The sequence below is a fragment of the Typha angustifolia genome, chromosome 11, assembly GCF_048772165.1.
Source record: "Typha angustifolia cultivar Huaian chromosome 11, ASM4877216v1, whole genome shotgun sequence".
Classification (NCBI taxonomy): Eukaryota; Viridiplantae; Streptophyta; class Magnoliopsida; order Poales; family Typhaceae; genus Typha; species Typha angustifolia.
This window is the reverse complement of record NC_133249.1, coordinates 15737847-15753218: the sequence shown is the minus strand read 5'-3', so window position 1 is coordinate 15753218 and position 15372 is coordinate 15737847. Positions and strand designations below refer to the sequence as shown.

Below are 15372 nucleotides of genomic sequence, written 5' to 3'. Positions count from 1 at the left end.
TCTACTTGTAACTTGAATAAGGACCTTCTTGATCAACTAACAACGAGTATAAGATGTGATTTGCAGTTAATCCAAATGGAAAGTGTTCCCAATACATGAATGTAGGTGCATTGGATAATGTCGTTAATGTATACGATTTTTTTTTAATTAGAGTTGTAGTCTTATGCATAGTGTAAGTAATAGTCACTATTTTTATTCCTATTATATAGCTAATTCTATACATAATAACAATATTACCTTACAAAACTATAGGAGTTAAATCTTACGATGATTTAGTATCATTTATATTTTCGAAATAGAAAATGTAAGTTTATGCCAAAAATTATTCTCCTCTTCCTCTCTAAATTTATATTAATATATTTATACTCGATTTCTCCCAGTATGTATCAATCTTATCGCTCTCTTTTATTCTAATATATCTCTCTTGGTAGTAAGATCCATAATTTCTATTCCTCTCATGTTCTGAATCTCGATCGAACTCTCCCTTCCTTCTAGAACAACCCAAATATACAGAAGAATAAAAATTAATTTTGTAAATTAACCCTTTTTTTATGAATTATATATATATATATATAATCGCAACCCGGAAGTTACGATATTTTCGCTCACCTACCACTTGCGAAGTAGTTGTCGTCTTCAGCGTTAAAACCTCTTCTCCTCTTTCCACTCACTTCCACTCTTTGCTTCGCTTTGGTCTTCCGCTTTCTCCTCGCGGGATTCGCACCAGAAAGCCGAGTAGCAACTCGGATTTAGGTGAGCCGTTCTTTCTTATCGCCCATAGTGATCCGTGTCTCGAAGCGGCTGCTAATTTTAGTGTGGATCGCTGTCTTCCATTGATGGCCTCTCGTCCGACGTCCGATTGGTACTCTTTTTAGTATCAATCGCAGCAACAACTTGTTTTGCTCCGATTTCCTGTTGATTCGGATTTTCCATTGGTTTGTATTCTGCTGTTTTCTCGATGATGCGGTTGATGAGGATTGGCATGCGACATTTGGACATTTTTCCCGATTGCCATTCACTTCTATGATTTATCTGGCTATGCGTTCATCTTCTTGCATATGGATCGAGTAAACAAACGAAGAAGCTCTAAATTTGTCGTATGTCTAGAAAGCTTTCGTGTTTCAAGTTCTATTTTATTGTGAATTTGATGGTTGCATGCAGTTTTATATAAATGCACTGTTTTATTTAACTATTCTGATTAGAATTGAGATCGTCATATGCTGTTGCAAATTAGTGGATCAAACTAAACTTGTTTTTTTGGGCTTTTGAGTGCCAATGTGTGTGACTGTAATATGAGGAGCTGCATGTGAGGTTTGTGGTATTTTACCTCTCAATATATTCCATTAGGAGTCTTAAGCAACTTGAGTGATATTTGGAGAAGATGGTCAAAGTGATTGGTCAATAGATCCTAGTTGATGCGCATGATGTTGTAGATGAGGTATAGTCAGTGTAGTTCTTGAGAGATGGTTTATATTAGGTTCAGATATCAGATATGAAGTAAGATCCTGTTAGCAATAGCTCTTCTGTTAAAAAACAAGGGGTTTGCTGAAATTCTATATCAAATCTACCACATACATAGCTTTTAGTTCACATTTACTTCCATAAAGAATAAGAACTTCACCCTTTTTGTCATCCAGGTAACGTAGTGCTGTTCATTTTATCTGTGAGTGTAATTTCTGCTTTTATCTGAAGTAGCATTTGTTTTCCATTTAGCTCATTGACTCATGCATTTCATACTCACTTCTGCATAGACAGGCTCAAGAAAAGATGCCGTATGGGCATGGAATGGCCAGTAATATTGAGAAGATTGCAGATAGGAGAAGTCACACTATGTTTAAAAGTTCACGAGATCAGAGTAACAGCAGATTTTGTTCCAAGGTTATATGTTCTTTTTTTTCATTTATAGGCACCTTTTGTTTTCTTCCATGGAGATGCAGACTGAGTTTCCTCTTGTGAAAATTGTTGAGATTATATGTATGCTTCTTTCTTCAGGATCATGAAGCATCCGAAGTTATTTCAGGGAATTCTGAAGAGAGGTACTATACTGTAGACTTATGGTTAGTTCATAGTTGGTTACTTGAATTCTTACATAAATAATGGGTTTAGTTGGATTAAGCTTAGTGACTTTATTGTTCCTAATGTCAGCAGTGCAATACTATTTCTTCTGTTTGAATTGAATTATCATCTTTATTTTATATTTGCCAATGCAATGCTGCTTTCTTAGAACTTGTGATGAAGAATTTAAGTGAATTTCCTATCGTCATTTGGGTTCTCATGCCTTCCTTCTGCACGTGTTACCACTATATTCATGGTTTACATTTTACATACACTCACATGCTTAATTGCTCTCTATTCATTCTCTTATTTCCTTTAGTAAGCAAGTGGATTTAAATTAAGTTTCATGTACCAGGTGCCTTATTTTCCCATTCTTTGCCCTTGAGCTTGACTCATACTGGAAACTGGCTCCTTTTTTATCTCCCTTAGGAGGAGATGATAGGAGAAACTATCTGATTTCAGGAGCTAACATGGATGGTCTTGTGTCTTCATCTCCACAGCCAACTATTATTTTTCAGATCGACCTGCCAAGTGAACAGAAGACGGGTGCACTTGAGCAGACTGATTCCTCCAAGTCATTTTCTGAATGCAGTTCTTTCGTAGGTCACGATAGTATGCTTGAAAGAAAAAAATGGGCCAATAGCGTGAATGATTCCTCAAGCATATACATTGCGAGTGGCTTGGTGTTGGATAAATCTTCCATTTCACATTGTGAGAGTCAGACAGTTGGTTCAGATTTCATAGGCAGTGATATTCGCAGGGCAGACAAGACTGTGAAAGGGAGTCCCAGAAAGAAAGGGAAAAAGAAAGGGAAACGGCACAAACGAGCTATGCACAAAAAAGCTTCCGTTGGGTTAGAAATCCAATGTGAAGCGAGCACTGGTGATGCTTCTTTTGTGATCTCCGACGGTGATGATAAAACTTGTTCTTCCAAGCATCTGGCCGACAAATTGTCTGAGCAGGCATCTTCTCCTAGATATCCACTTAAAGAAATTCATATGGAAAAAGTTGATAGCGATAACAATTATGAATATGTAGATTGTTCAACTTCTTTAATGTCTTCAACATCTTACAGCGATGATACAGATGATTCTGGACCAACAGCTTCATCTCAGGCAACATCTGGTGTAAGATTTAGCAACAACAATACCAATAATTTGAATAAAGCATCAAGTGCTATTCAAACTTCAAAAGAAGATCTATTAAAGTCTAGTGAGAATCACAGAAATGTCCACCCAAGACAAAAGAACAAATGCTACAACAATTCATCAAGAAGATCCATGGACAACCCTGGTGCTGCAGTAGAAGTACAACCATTTCTGGATGGTTGGAACAGTGATACCAGCAAGGAGAGTAATGATGATGTTGAGCCACAGTTAGCTGTTAAGGTTGAAAGTGGACATAATTGTTTAGAATGTGGTATTGTCACGGACTTGGGTAGTTTGAAAGATTCTTACATGTATACAAGTGTAGATCCATGCAGTGGTTGTACGAAAGAGCCAGAGGACTGCTATCCTAGTAACCATGATCGGTCAAAAGATGTCATTAGTGATCAAAATAGTACTGAAAGCACTCAATACAGCAGTGAAGCTTGTAGCAGCAATGATTTTTGTCCTGTTATTTCTGGGAAAAGAGGTAGCCGAGCTAGGAAATTGTCTGGTATTGTGGGCCTTAATGAAGCAAATAGATTGGGTGGCACAAAAATACATGGATATGCTGAAAAAAATGACCTTTCTGTTTGGCAGAAGGTTCAGAAATTTAACAATGAGGAGCTAATCAACAAACCAAGTACTTCATGTACTACATGTCAGGATGCGATCACACTAAAAGAATCCAGAACAAGAATGAGATTTGATCCGTCAGTAAGACTGAAACAAAACCATAGTGGAAAAGCCTGCGATTATCCTTGTTTTGATGAAGCTGTTAAAACAGATTTAAGCAAAGCAGCTAATGTTGCAGTTAATTTGACTGAAATTTCCTGTAGATCCTCAGGCACAACCCAAGTAAGTAACGTGAAAACAAAACCAAGTTCAGCTTCCAAGCAGAGCAGTCACCAGTCCCAAAAGGGTTCCTGCACTTCTAATACCAGCGTGCTGAGAGCTGACAGGAATCATATTCTTCAAAAAGAAGGATCACAGACTTTGTTGTCAGTTAATGGTACCGAGCAAATAAACAGAGAATTGATGTCATCCAGTGTTACCTTGTCTCAGCATTCTTTACTCCAATCAACTGAAAGTATCACCAACAACCAATCTGAAGAAAAACAGATGTCACGGTGTGACATGGGAAAAATGACATCAGGAAATATTGGTGGTTTGGGATGTGAAAGGCTTACACAACCTTCATGCAATGAAGCTGGTGTACTGATAGCTCAACAGGATTCTCATGCTCATATGCCCATTAAAGGAAGCTCCTTTTGCATTAGTTCTGAGGATCCAAAGAAGATGACTGGAGATCTTTTCCTTACAGATGGTGGGAAGTATCAATGTGCAACATTGGAAGCTGAAAATTTTCTTCCTGAATGTAGTAAATTGGACAGTAAGTTGGACTATGGTGCTGGACTGATATTCCAGAAGTGGATCCCTGTAGGGAAAAATAATTCAGAAGTTCCTGATATTGGCCATTCAGATAGCTTAAAACCTTCCATTTTAGAAAACTCAAATTCTGATAGTTGCAATTGCAATGATGTTGAGGTAGAGGTTTTGAGATCAGTTGATCCTTGTATTGTTCATTGTTCTAGTGCTGGGATGCTAAGTTCACAACATCTTTTCCAGCATGTAGATCCCTCATTTCGTGAAGATGCATTAAATTATAAAGGGACAAATCGACCGTGTTCAGCTAAAGAGTTTTCTTGTGCACAAGCTGCGGCCAAGTGCCAAACTCATGATTTGAAATGCCAACATTTTCTGAGATCTGAAACTGATTTGGACAAGATAATAGAAGCTGTTAATGATGCATATAAAGTTCAAGTCAAAGTGGAAGGTATTCACCTGGTCAATGGCATTCCTCTGGCTGATTTTGAGAGATTTATTTACTCTGCCTCCCCAGCTATTGGTTACATCCCATACATCAGAAGTTGCCAACTTTGTTCGCCGGAGCAGCTAATTGGTGACTCATTGTGTTGGCACCAGATTCCTAATAGCTCATTAAAGAGCATCTGGCAGTGGTATGAAGAACCTGGGTGCTACGGGTTGGAAGTAAAGGCACAGGAGTATCGTAATTTGAAAAGATTGCGGACCAATTATTCTGAGTTTAGTGCATATTTTGTACCTTATCTATCTGCGGTGCAATTGTTCAGGCGATCTGGAAGCAACAGGTCTGGAAACCTTCAGGATGAGGCAGCTGGACTTGATGAGACCTCAACAAGTTTATCTTATTTGGGTTCTCTTCCGATCTTTTCAATGCTTCTTCCGCATTCTTGCAAGCAAAATGATAAACTCCTACCAGGATCCACCTTTTCTACTGAGGATGATCAGTTTTGTAAAAGAGGTGACGGGGAGCTCATTTTTGAGTATTTTGAATCTGAACAACCTCCTCGACGACGCCCATTATTTGAAAAGTTAGTTCTTGTACTCTATAAACTTTCCCTGCACATTCTGTTTGTTTTTGGATATATTTTTTAACCTTAGGACTTGATGCCTTACTGTTTACTCTTGCGACATAGATCTGTTAAAATTGTTGTTTATTTTCCTTGTTTCTGTTTGTACTCTTTATTTTACTAAATCCTTCTATTAGCATTTATGCAGATACCTGTTATTTTTAATGTTTCTGCGCTATTTGTTGTGCTTACAATTGTTTGCCTTAACAACATTTCTTGGTCTTAACTTATAGGATAAAAGAGCTGATTAGTGGCGTGAAACCATCTAGTGGCCAAATATTTGGAGACCCACAGAAGCTGGAATATCTCAACCTTCGCGATCTTCATCCTGCTTCCTGGTTTGTTCTGGATATTTTAATAGTCTTTGCTTCCTTGTGGTGTATTATTTAATTCTTTTGCCAGATAAATTCTTTTATTAAGAGCATTTCTGCTTTTCTTCAGGTATTGTGTTGCATGGTACCCTATTTATCGTATACCTGATGGCAATTTTCGCGCTGCATTTTTGACCTATCACTCTCTAGGCCATTTGGTTCAACGAAATGACTCGCGAAATATGAATGGTGGTCTTACTCATGTAGTTTCTCCAGTTGTGGGTTTGCAGACTTACAATGACAAGGTACTATAACCTCTGTTTTGTGTTTCACTGGTATGCTGCAAAATAGAAGACAGAAGTTGGTGATAAAAACTTACATTTTCACTTTAGTATAATATTGACTTGTCTTAAAGATACGTCAGCCCAACCTTTTTTGCACTACTTTTGTAGTTCAAGAGATTGGCACTACCTGCATTTTGCTTTCCTGGCATCTTCTTCTACTGATCTAATATACATATTTATACTGCAAAATTTAAGAGGGATTTTGGAGTGAATCTAGGATTTCAATGATAACCAATTTAATCCAGTAAACCATATAAAAGTGGAGAAGCAGATCAAAGCAGCTGTGGTTTACAGTATCCAGGGAGGTCAACCTGTCCTGATGGCTCCTATGTATTACTGTCTTACATGGGTTTTTTTTTTCAAAAAGTCATTTATATTTTACCATGCCATCTTATCTGACAATTGTATTTACTGGGATGTTCTACTCAAGGTGTGATGTTGGACCGTTTTACAGGGAGAGTGGTGGTTCAGGATGAAGGATTTAAACTCTAAGCCTATGATGTCAGAAGAGTCCCTACATATCAACCCCTCAGAAGTATTAAAAGAGAGACTGAGAACACTCAATCAAACTGCAGTTTTGATGGCTAGGGCAGAAATTCCTAAAGGCAGTCAGATGTCTGCCAACTTGCATCCAGATTATGAGTTTTTCCTATCCCGATGTCATTAGAGTGCGTCTATTTGCTGTTTAACTCTTTTATCTATTCCTAGTTTCTCTAGTAAGTAGTTACTTGCAGAGAGAATAGACTAAACAGTTTTTGTCGGCAGCAAGAGTCTAATCTGAAATAATAGGTAATGCAAGTGCTGGACTGCTTAATCTGTACCTCAGGCTGTGCAACAAGTATATAAGATCTCTAACTAATGAAATGGATACTTTAAATCCCTTATGGTGCAAACATTGTAGGTCGTGCCATCTATAATCAAAGTCTATATTGCCTGTTCTGTTAGTGGTTGACTTAGCCTGGGAATGTCAAGTTCCACCCCTTTGCAGCAGTTGAGGAGAGATCAGGGAACTTAAATAATCAACGAAAGCTTTATCGACATTCAAGTGCTACCAAAGAAAGTAGTTGAAACTTCTAAAGGTATCATTTTGATTCTTCTATATACTCCCTGCACTAGAACTTTTAACATTCTGTCTTATGCTATTCAGGAGTTTTGGACCATTTTAGGTCTGTCCATAATTATTTTTAGACGTCTAATTAAAGTATATATGAATAAAGTGTATTTTAACATCGCTGTTCTAGTTAGTAAATTTTAAATATAAGCTATTGATTAGTTGCTGAACCTTTATATGAAATTTTTTTTATTTAGAGTGGTTTTAAAATTTTCATATGAATACCTAAGTCATCAATTATATTCTTACATATAAAGTCTTCACAGCGTACTATATAAAAATATAGAGTATTTTTTTTATAATAAAGTGTTTTATGTAATAGTGATATCGTTTAGCTCTTTATGTTTTATATAAGTTATTGAATTCTTTGGTCAACTTATAATGTCGCAGCTGAGCTGGCTAAAATAGATTTTCAGTGATAATAAATTTAATGAATAGACTAAAAGGTAAAAAAAGTTTATATAGAGGCCCTTTTTTTTCAAAAAACTCCTAACATTTACTCTATAACTTCCTTGCAAGGATTATTTATTGCTACCTGTGGAATATTCTCCCTTTTTTTTTTTTTTGTTGATAAAACCTCGTTCAAGTCTATGTTATCCATAAGCTCGGTGGATACACATCCAACTATGTTACAGCCGAGATTTTTTATTAAGAAAATAGCTTAGAATTCACAGGCCTCTTTCAAACACGGAAGTCAAGCATACTATCCTTATTGCGTGCAGGACAAGAAAGCTTCGACCGCTCACTACCTGCTTGGGGAAGTACCATCCAAACGACTCGATGTGTCTGTCTGGTAAAGATTCTCTGTCTATTTATCTTAATTTCTCTGGAAGATTCAGACGTCTTTAATTTTTCCAGTTAAAATAATGCCATGTGATTAATTTTAAACATTTTATTTTAGAGAAAAATTGAGAGTATATAGTTGAGAGTGTGAAGATATTAGATAATCGAGCCAAAGAAAAAACAAGAGTCTCTATGCATAATTAACTTTTGCATAATAATTTATTAATATTATTCCAAAGTTTATAAGTATACCAGTTCAATATCCAATCATCTCTCTATAAAAATACCAATCGAAATAGGTCGACCGACTCGAACCAAATCACATTCGACTCGTGCGAGCCGAGCCCATCTGCTTAGCCAAATTCCTGAGCACGTACTTCTGGATTTTTCCGGTGGACGTCTTCGGCAACTCATCCTTGATTACCACCGTCTTCGGCACCATGTAATGCGGCATCTTCTCCCTGCACCAAGCGATCACCTCCCCCTCCTTGGGCGGTGAGCTGATCCCTTCCTTCAAGCTCACGAAAGCGCAAGGCGTCTCTCCCCAGAACTCGTCGGGCCGCGCCACCACCGCCGCTTCGTTCACCGCCGGGTGACCGTACATCACGGACTCCACTTCGATGCTGCTGATATTCTCACCCCCGCTTATGATGACGTCCTTCGACCTGTCCTTTATCTCCAGGTACCCGTCCGGGTGCATCACGCCCACGTCGCCGGTGTAGAACCACCCGTTTCTTATTGCCTCTTTAGTGGCCTTGTCGTCTTTGAAGTATCCCAGCGTTATGCACCCACCTCGGAGGACAATTTCCCCCATGGTGGAGCCGTCTCGGGATACGCTGCGGCCGGTGGCGCCGTCGATGATGTCAACGACGGTCATGGCTGGGGTTCGCACCCCTTGCCTCGCCTTGAGCCGAGCGCGCTCGGCGGCCGGGAGTCGGTTCCATTGCCCCTTCCAGGCGCACGATACCTTAAGAACATCAAAAAAATTAAAACCATCAGTCATCGTATAATTAATACAAAATTCCTTAATTCAAGTTTATGTTTATTAGAAATATAAATGTTATGCCTCTATTATCAACTTAACACATCCTACATTGTACTCTAGTTTAATTTGCATCCCATCATTCTACTATTTATCATTCTGAGCATGTTTTATATATATATTAGATGACATATCATAAAACTATTAAATTGTTCAGTGACTAAATCCTTTAATAAAGGAAGCACCGAATTTGCAATCACTGTTGAGCACTTACTAAAACAAAGGAATTGCTAATGTGGTTGAACAGCTCAATGCTGTCTCATATAAAAGAAGAGTTGAATTGTTTAAAGCTCATATTAATAAGAGAATATATGATCATTCTCTTGCAAAATTTGATAAAGTTACTCTTTTATATGAGAAAAGCACTGTACTGTTCAATAGTTTTTAAGCTAAGTAAAATATTAAACACATGACATTAAAATTTCTAAACATCATATATTAATTCAATGAATCTTGCTTGTATTGCATGATAAGATGTTGGCGTTGGACTTTCTATAAGCTATTGAAGTAGACAGGTTTTAGAGTAGAAAGTGAGGGAGTTGTTAACAATACCACGAGCCCGGCCGTCTCGGTTAACCCGTATCCGTGGTAGACCGTGAACCCGAGCTCCTCCGTCCTGCGGAGCACCTCCGCCGGAGGCGGTGCGCCGGCAGTGAGCACGTGCACGGGATCCCGAAGCGTCATCTTCTTGGGCGCGTTGGCGAGCATGTTGAGGACGACCGGCGCGCCGCACATGTGTGTGACGTGGAAGTCGGCGATGGCGGCGAAGACGGCGGCAGGCTCGACGCGGCGGAGGCAGACGTTGGTCCCGCCTTTGGCGGCGACGCCCCATGGGAAGCTCCAGCCATTGGCGTGGAAGATTGGAAGCGTCCATAGGTAAACGGGCTGCTTTGGGACCGACCAGTCGATTAAGGAATCGAGGGTTACAAGGAAGATGCCTCGATGGCAGTGGACGACGCCTTTTGGGGCGGAGGTGGTCCCAGAAGTGTAGTTTAGCACCATGGGATCCCACTCGCTTTTGGGTCGGATCCAATCGAATTGGGGATTACCCATCTCGATTAGCTTCTCATAGGTGAGGGAGGAAGGAGGGCTCGGGTTGGGGGCTTCTTCGTATGGGTCTTCGATTACTACGATTTGAGGGGGTTTATGGGAGAAAGGGAGGAGGTTAATAGCTTCTTTAAGTAGATCAACGGAGAGGATGTCGACGATGACGAGCTTGGAGTCGCTGTGGCGGAGGAGGACGGAGATGGTTCGTGCATCCAAGCGTGTATTGATGTTGTTGAGCACCCCTCCGCACATGGGTACGCCGAACTGCATCTCGTACATGGCCGGGATGTTCGGTGCGATCGCCGAAACCTACGAGGATTAAAAAGGAATAAAAGATAGGGTTTTTACGGCGGTTTTGGGGTCAAAGATTGGATTTTGAAGAGAAATCGCGAGGTTGTCGGTCGCGATGATTTGGGTATTAATTTGTAGAAGAAAAAAGAGGTTACCACATCGTTGCGGGAGATGCCGAGGGAGTAGAGAGCAGAGGCGAGGCGAAGGCAGCGCTCGTGGGTTTGTTTCCAGGTGAAGACGGTGTCGCGGTAGATTACGGACGGGGAGTCGCCGTAAACGACGGCGGTGCGATCCAGCAAGGTGAGAGGAGTGAGAGCGCTGTTGTTTGCGGAGCTGGGACGGAGGTTATCCATGGCAGCGGACCTCGCGCTTCGACAAATGGACAGCCGCCAAGTGCGGTGCGTCAGTGAGAGACAGACAGAGAGAGACGAGGAGATTGTATGGAAAAGAGAGGAGCTTGGTTTGTCTTTTTATAGCGGTAGGGAGGCTGGCGTATTGTTTGACCACTTTTATTGGGTTGGAGGATGATAAAGATGACTTTGGTGGGGTCTTTTATTCCAGAAGAACTTGAGGAAAGAGAACGGAGAAGCTTCTCTTAAATTGAACGGAGAAATTTTACTCAAAAAAGGTAAATTAAGGATCTATTTTGGTTTTCTTTTTCTTTTTTTCTTTTTTTTTTATATTTTCATGTATATCCAAAGTTGTTATCCGTGCGTGCGCCGCGCTCATAAAATATTTATATTTGCTTCTATACACTTAAAAAATTATAGTTTTTTTTTTTTGCATGAGTATCCTTAAAATTACTTTTTTTTAATACTGATAAAATTAAAAGCTCAGTACCATGATTGCGTCGATGGCTGACATATCGTCATCTGTCGTGCCATGTTGTATCGGTCAGTGCTCGGCATAAGCTGTGCCACAAGCATAACTATCCTTAATTTAAAGATATAAAAAAATAGATATTTTAAAAAACTCATCACCACCGGATACACATGCTCTTCATGTGGGGAGTATCAATAGTCAATATTTTCACAAGGTATTAAAGTCATAGTTAGCTTTACCAAAATATAAATCTAATGTCTAACACATAACACAAGCCACAATAAACCTCCAAAAATATATGTCCCCACAACCTAAATTATCAAATCCGTATAGAAACGATCATTCATCTAAACAAAGCAAATATGATTAAACTGCAGCAGTTACTTTAAAATAAACATGAGATCCTCCATAAATCTACAACATATTCCACCAAAAGTTTAAGCATAAATGCCTAGCAAATACAATCTACGATAATATAACTATAGCAGATATATATTTTATACTTAAATCAATAAGGTAAATTCCTCTGTGGCATAATTATTCTGCTAAATAAATTTTAACCGAAGGTATACTCTCTCTTTTTCTAAAGTGTGCTTACACATATTAATAATTTGTACCACCACTACAATCATATTTAAAGCACTTGGCAATGTCATTGTCCAATGTCCATCAAAAATCAAACTACTCCTCCATGACCATCTACTGCTCATGTAATCTCATTCTCATCTTCCTACAATATAGATATGGATTATCTGCTAATCTAATGGCGCCAAATAATCAAGATGTATATCGTAATTTTCTTTTCATAAATAACTAAATATTCAGAATTATTTCATTATTAAAGTGTTTATTTACTTTCTCCAGACTTACTATTATGTATATATAGGAGCATATTGTTGCAATATGAACTGTAGTACACTTGATCTTATAATTCAAATCCAAATTAAAACTTGTTTTTAAAACTTGCTCAAACCCACCTTCAATCACAAAAAAAAGTAATCCATGCCTAACACTTCTCTAATGACATTATACATACAATATCCCTTGTTATGTTACTCATCCATCGAACCTTAAGACATTTTATTTACCCTAATATAATTGCGTTGACTCCATTAATTCTCCAACTATCCTCTTGTCTTACCATCAACAGAAAGATCAAAGGCTCCCTCACTAATAGATGCATCACAAGAAAATCATGGAACTTAGTTCATTTCCATTAGAAATAATAGGGTGGTTCATAATTCTCACGTATAATACATACAAATTAGATAACTTAAAAGTTTAAAGCAGACTGCACAGCAAAACTATCATGAATAACAAGTGTTTTATTCATTTGTCGTCTTTGTTCATGGATAAATACATAGTGTTTAGATAGTTTAAAAAGAACTTTGAATTTGAACCGTGGTTAAGTTTCAACTTCTCTCTCAGAAAAAAATTTAAAAATTTTCTTTTAGCCATGACTATTTTTCTTGGCCATATGTGACAAAACTCTTTTTCTGCTAAATGAGTTTTATTGATTTCATTGATAAAGACCCACCTTGTTTAAAGCAACGTAGAATTTATTTCACTATAAACTATGTTAATATACAATCTTTATTTGTTATTATAAGTAATTAAAGCTCTTGATAAGTATCTCAGTTCTTGGCTGTGGGGGATTGAGAGTTTTGACTCTATTGATCAAGACCAGTCCTCTCTAAAACAACCTAGAATTTATTTCACTATAAACTATGTCAACTTCTATTGCTCATTTCTTTAATTCCAAGGATGGCGAAATCCACTTGTGTAAGAATTGAAATGGTACTAGAATTTTATATTATACACAATAGAAATGCCGTAATTGCACTGCACCTATTGCCCACGACCATGGAGATTTTGACCATAATTAGTTTCTTTATTATTATGAGCACATAAATTAATTATAAGTTAAATAAAAAAAGATTAGTCTGTTCTAAGACTATTATGATGCTATATAATCGTGGTTTTGATCATTAATATTCAGATGACGTATGGATATTATTATGATGCCATAATATAACAATGCCATCCTCTCCTCTCTATATAACAGTTAGCCATTGAAATGCTCAACTGCGCATGCACGACGCCATTTAAATTAACTATTCCAGTACAAACTTGACCATAGAATCCTTCTCTCTTCTTCATTCAAATTAGAGAAAGAAGAGAAGGGTTGAAGGAGAATTCAATGGTCTTCTTTCTATAGTGAAGGCAATAACTATATATCTATTTTTTCAAAATTTTAATTTATTTTTCAGTTTGATTGGTTTCTTCTAATGTAGAAATGTTCCTTCAATGTCTGAAATTTGACATAATGGTATTTTCTTGGTTCATTATCTTACGTAGGAAAATTATAAAGTTTTAATGAATGATAACCTCATGAATTAAAGTTCCTTTAGCTCTGATTCGAATAGATTTGAAGCCTAGAGCAAAAAGTTAAACAGATTATCCAATGTTGGGGTAGTCGTTAGAAGATACGGATGACCATAGGATAGTGAAAGTCGGCTATAAGATAGGGTAGCTCGTGAAGAAAGATAGTAGCTAATGTTTGGTAGCTTAATAGGTTTCTAGAGTTAAAGATCTTCTCCTAGAAAAATAAAGACGATCTAACAACAACGATAAAAGACAAATATAAAATAATAAAATAAGTAAACCTAATATTCATTCTACATATCCTAATTAACCCACAACCACTCCTATTTATAGGAGTAAGGTCATAACGGGTCGAATTTGATTCGTTTATTAAACTTACATATACAATTATCTATTTTAATTTTAATTTAAAAATAATAAGTAAAATTAACTAATTCGACTCGACTGTATTAATAATAACTCACAAGTACAACTAGGGGGCTTATTTTTCAAAAGAAAAGAAAACATATATTTTAATTAAAAAGAAGAAGAAGAAAGGCTTCAGGGCACAAAGGTTGACGCAGATCACTTGAAGAGAAAGGTTAATGTTTAGACTCACTTCCTTTTGGAAGCCCAGGCCGAGGTCTCCCATGGCCCATCCTCACCTAAAAAAGTAAAAGATAAAAAAATGTAGTAAACTTAGAGATCCCACAAGAAAGAAAGAAAACATTAAAAAGCAAAAAAAAAAAAAGAGTTAGATATAAAAATAGTGATCCCTACTGTAGCAGCACTTTAATTGTTAGGTTAAGCTCTTGCTTTGCTAGAAGGACTCATGGTGATTAAAATTGTGAACATTAATCTAAACATAGCTACTGATTGGGTCATTGGTGTTGTTGTCTAACAATACTTTATATTGATGTCCCTCTTCCTATTGATCAATGTTGGTTTTTCGAGTCTGGTGTAATACAATACATTATATTGATGTCCCTCTTCCTATTGACTACTATAGTAGTCAAGTCTTATCAGTCCATGATAGAAATTGTTGGTTTAATCTCTGCAATGAACATAGAAGGTGATGGGAGTGCTATATGTACATGTTTTAGGTCTCTTTATAACGTCTATGTATTTGCCGTGTTGCGACTCATTTCTTAGGAAGATCGACTTAATTGTCTAACTTATGTAACTAATTAAATTTACCAACTAACCTAATGTTCAGTATAAAGAAAGATAATAATAATAATAATAATAATAGAAGAGGAAAACAGCAGGGAGATCGATCTGAAACATGACAGCCTATGGAAACTCTTAGAAATGGAATCAAACATGCATGTTAGCACTAAGCTCACCAAATAGTCATCATCATCAACAGTGCTGGAATTAACCAGCTGAGCTACAAGCATGAAGAGGAAAAGGAGAGCTATGAAGCACTTGCAGAAAGCCATGGAGACAGATAAAAGATGTAGAAATATAATCTTAAGCTTAAGCACACTCAACTGCACTCTTTCTTGTTCACAGGATGGTGGAAGGCCTTCTCAATATATAGATAGAGGGGAAAAGAATGTTTGTGATAATTTTTTACAACTGACACAGCTAAGCACACAGCT

At 37.6% G+C, this 15372-nt stretch overlaps 2 protein-coding genes across 8 annotated transcripts; one reads left to right on the top strand and one right to left on the bottom strand.

Moving 5' to 3' along the window:
- Window positions 1-595: 595 nt before the first annotated feature.
- On the top strand, window positions 596-8274 carry LOC140771419 (uncharacterized). 7 transcript variants are annotated; one of them, XM_073112964.1, is made up of 8 exons: window positions 596-753; window positions 1756-1878; window positions 1993-2036; window positions 2518-5614; window positions 5887-5991; window positions 6095-6269; window positions 6763-7387; window positions 8142-8274. In XM_073112964.1, the coding sequence occupies exons 2-7, from the start codon at window positions 1775-1777 to the stop codon at window positions 6973-6975; spliced, it is 3738 nt and encodes a 1245-aa protein (XP_072969065.1). In that variant the 5' UTR covers window positions 596-753; window positions 1756-1774; the 3' UTR covers window positions 6976-7387; window positions 8142-8274. The 7 variants fall into 7 exon arrangements, with proteins under 7 accessions (XP_072969065.1, XP_072969063.1, XP_072969064.1 ...); XM_073112962.1 differs by having other exon boundaries at window positions 2411-5614; XM_073112963.1 differs by having other exon boundaries at window positions 699-753; window positions 1752-1878; window positions 2411-5614.
- A 104-nt stretch (window positions 8275-8378) lies between these two features.
- On the bottom strand, window positions 8379-11156 carry LOC140771421 (probable acyl-activating enzyme 5, peroxisomal). The gene is made up of 3 exons (XM_073112968.1): window positions 10738-11156; window positions 9797-10600; window positions 8379-9169 (listed from the first exon to the last, which is right to left on the bottom strand). Exons 1-3 carry the CDS (start codon window positions 10933-10935, stop codon window positions 8522-8524), a joined length of 1650 nt encoding a protein of 549 aa, XP_072969069.1. The 5' UTR covers window positions 10936-11156; the 3' UTR covers window positions 8379-8521.
- Window positions 11157-15372: the final 4216 nt, after the last annotated feature.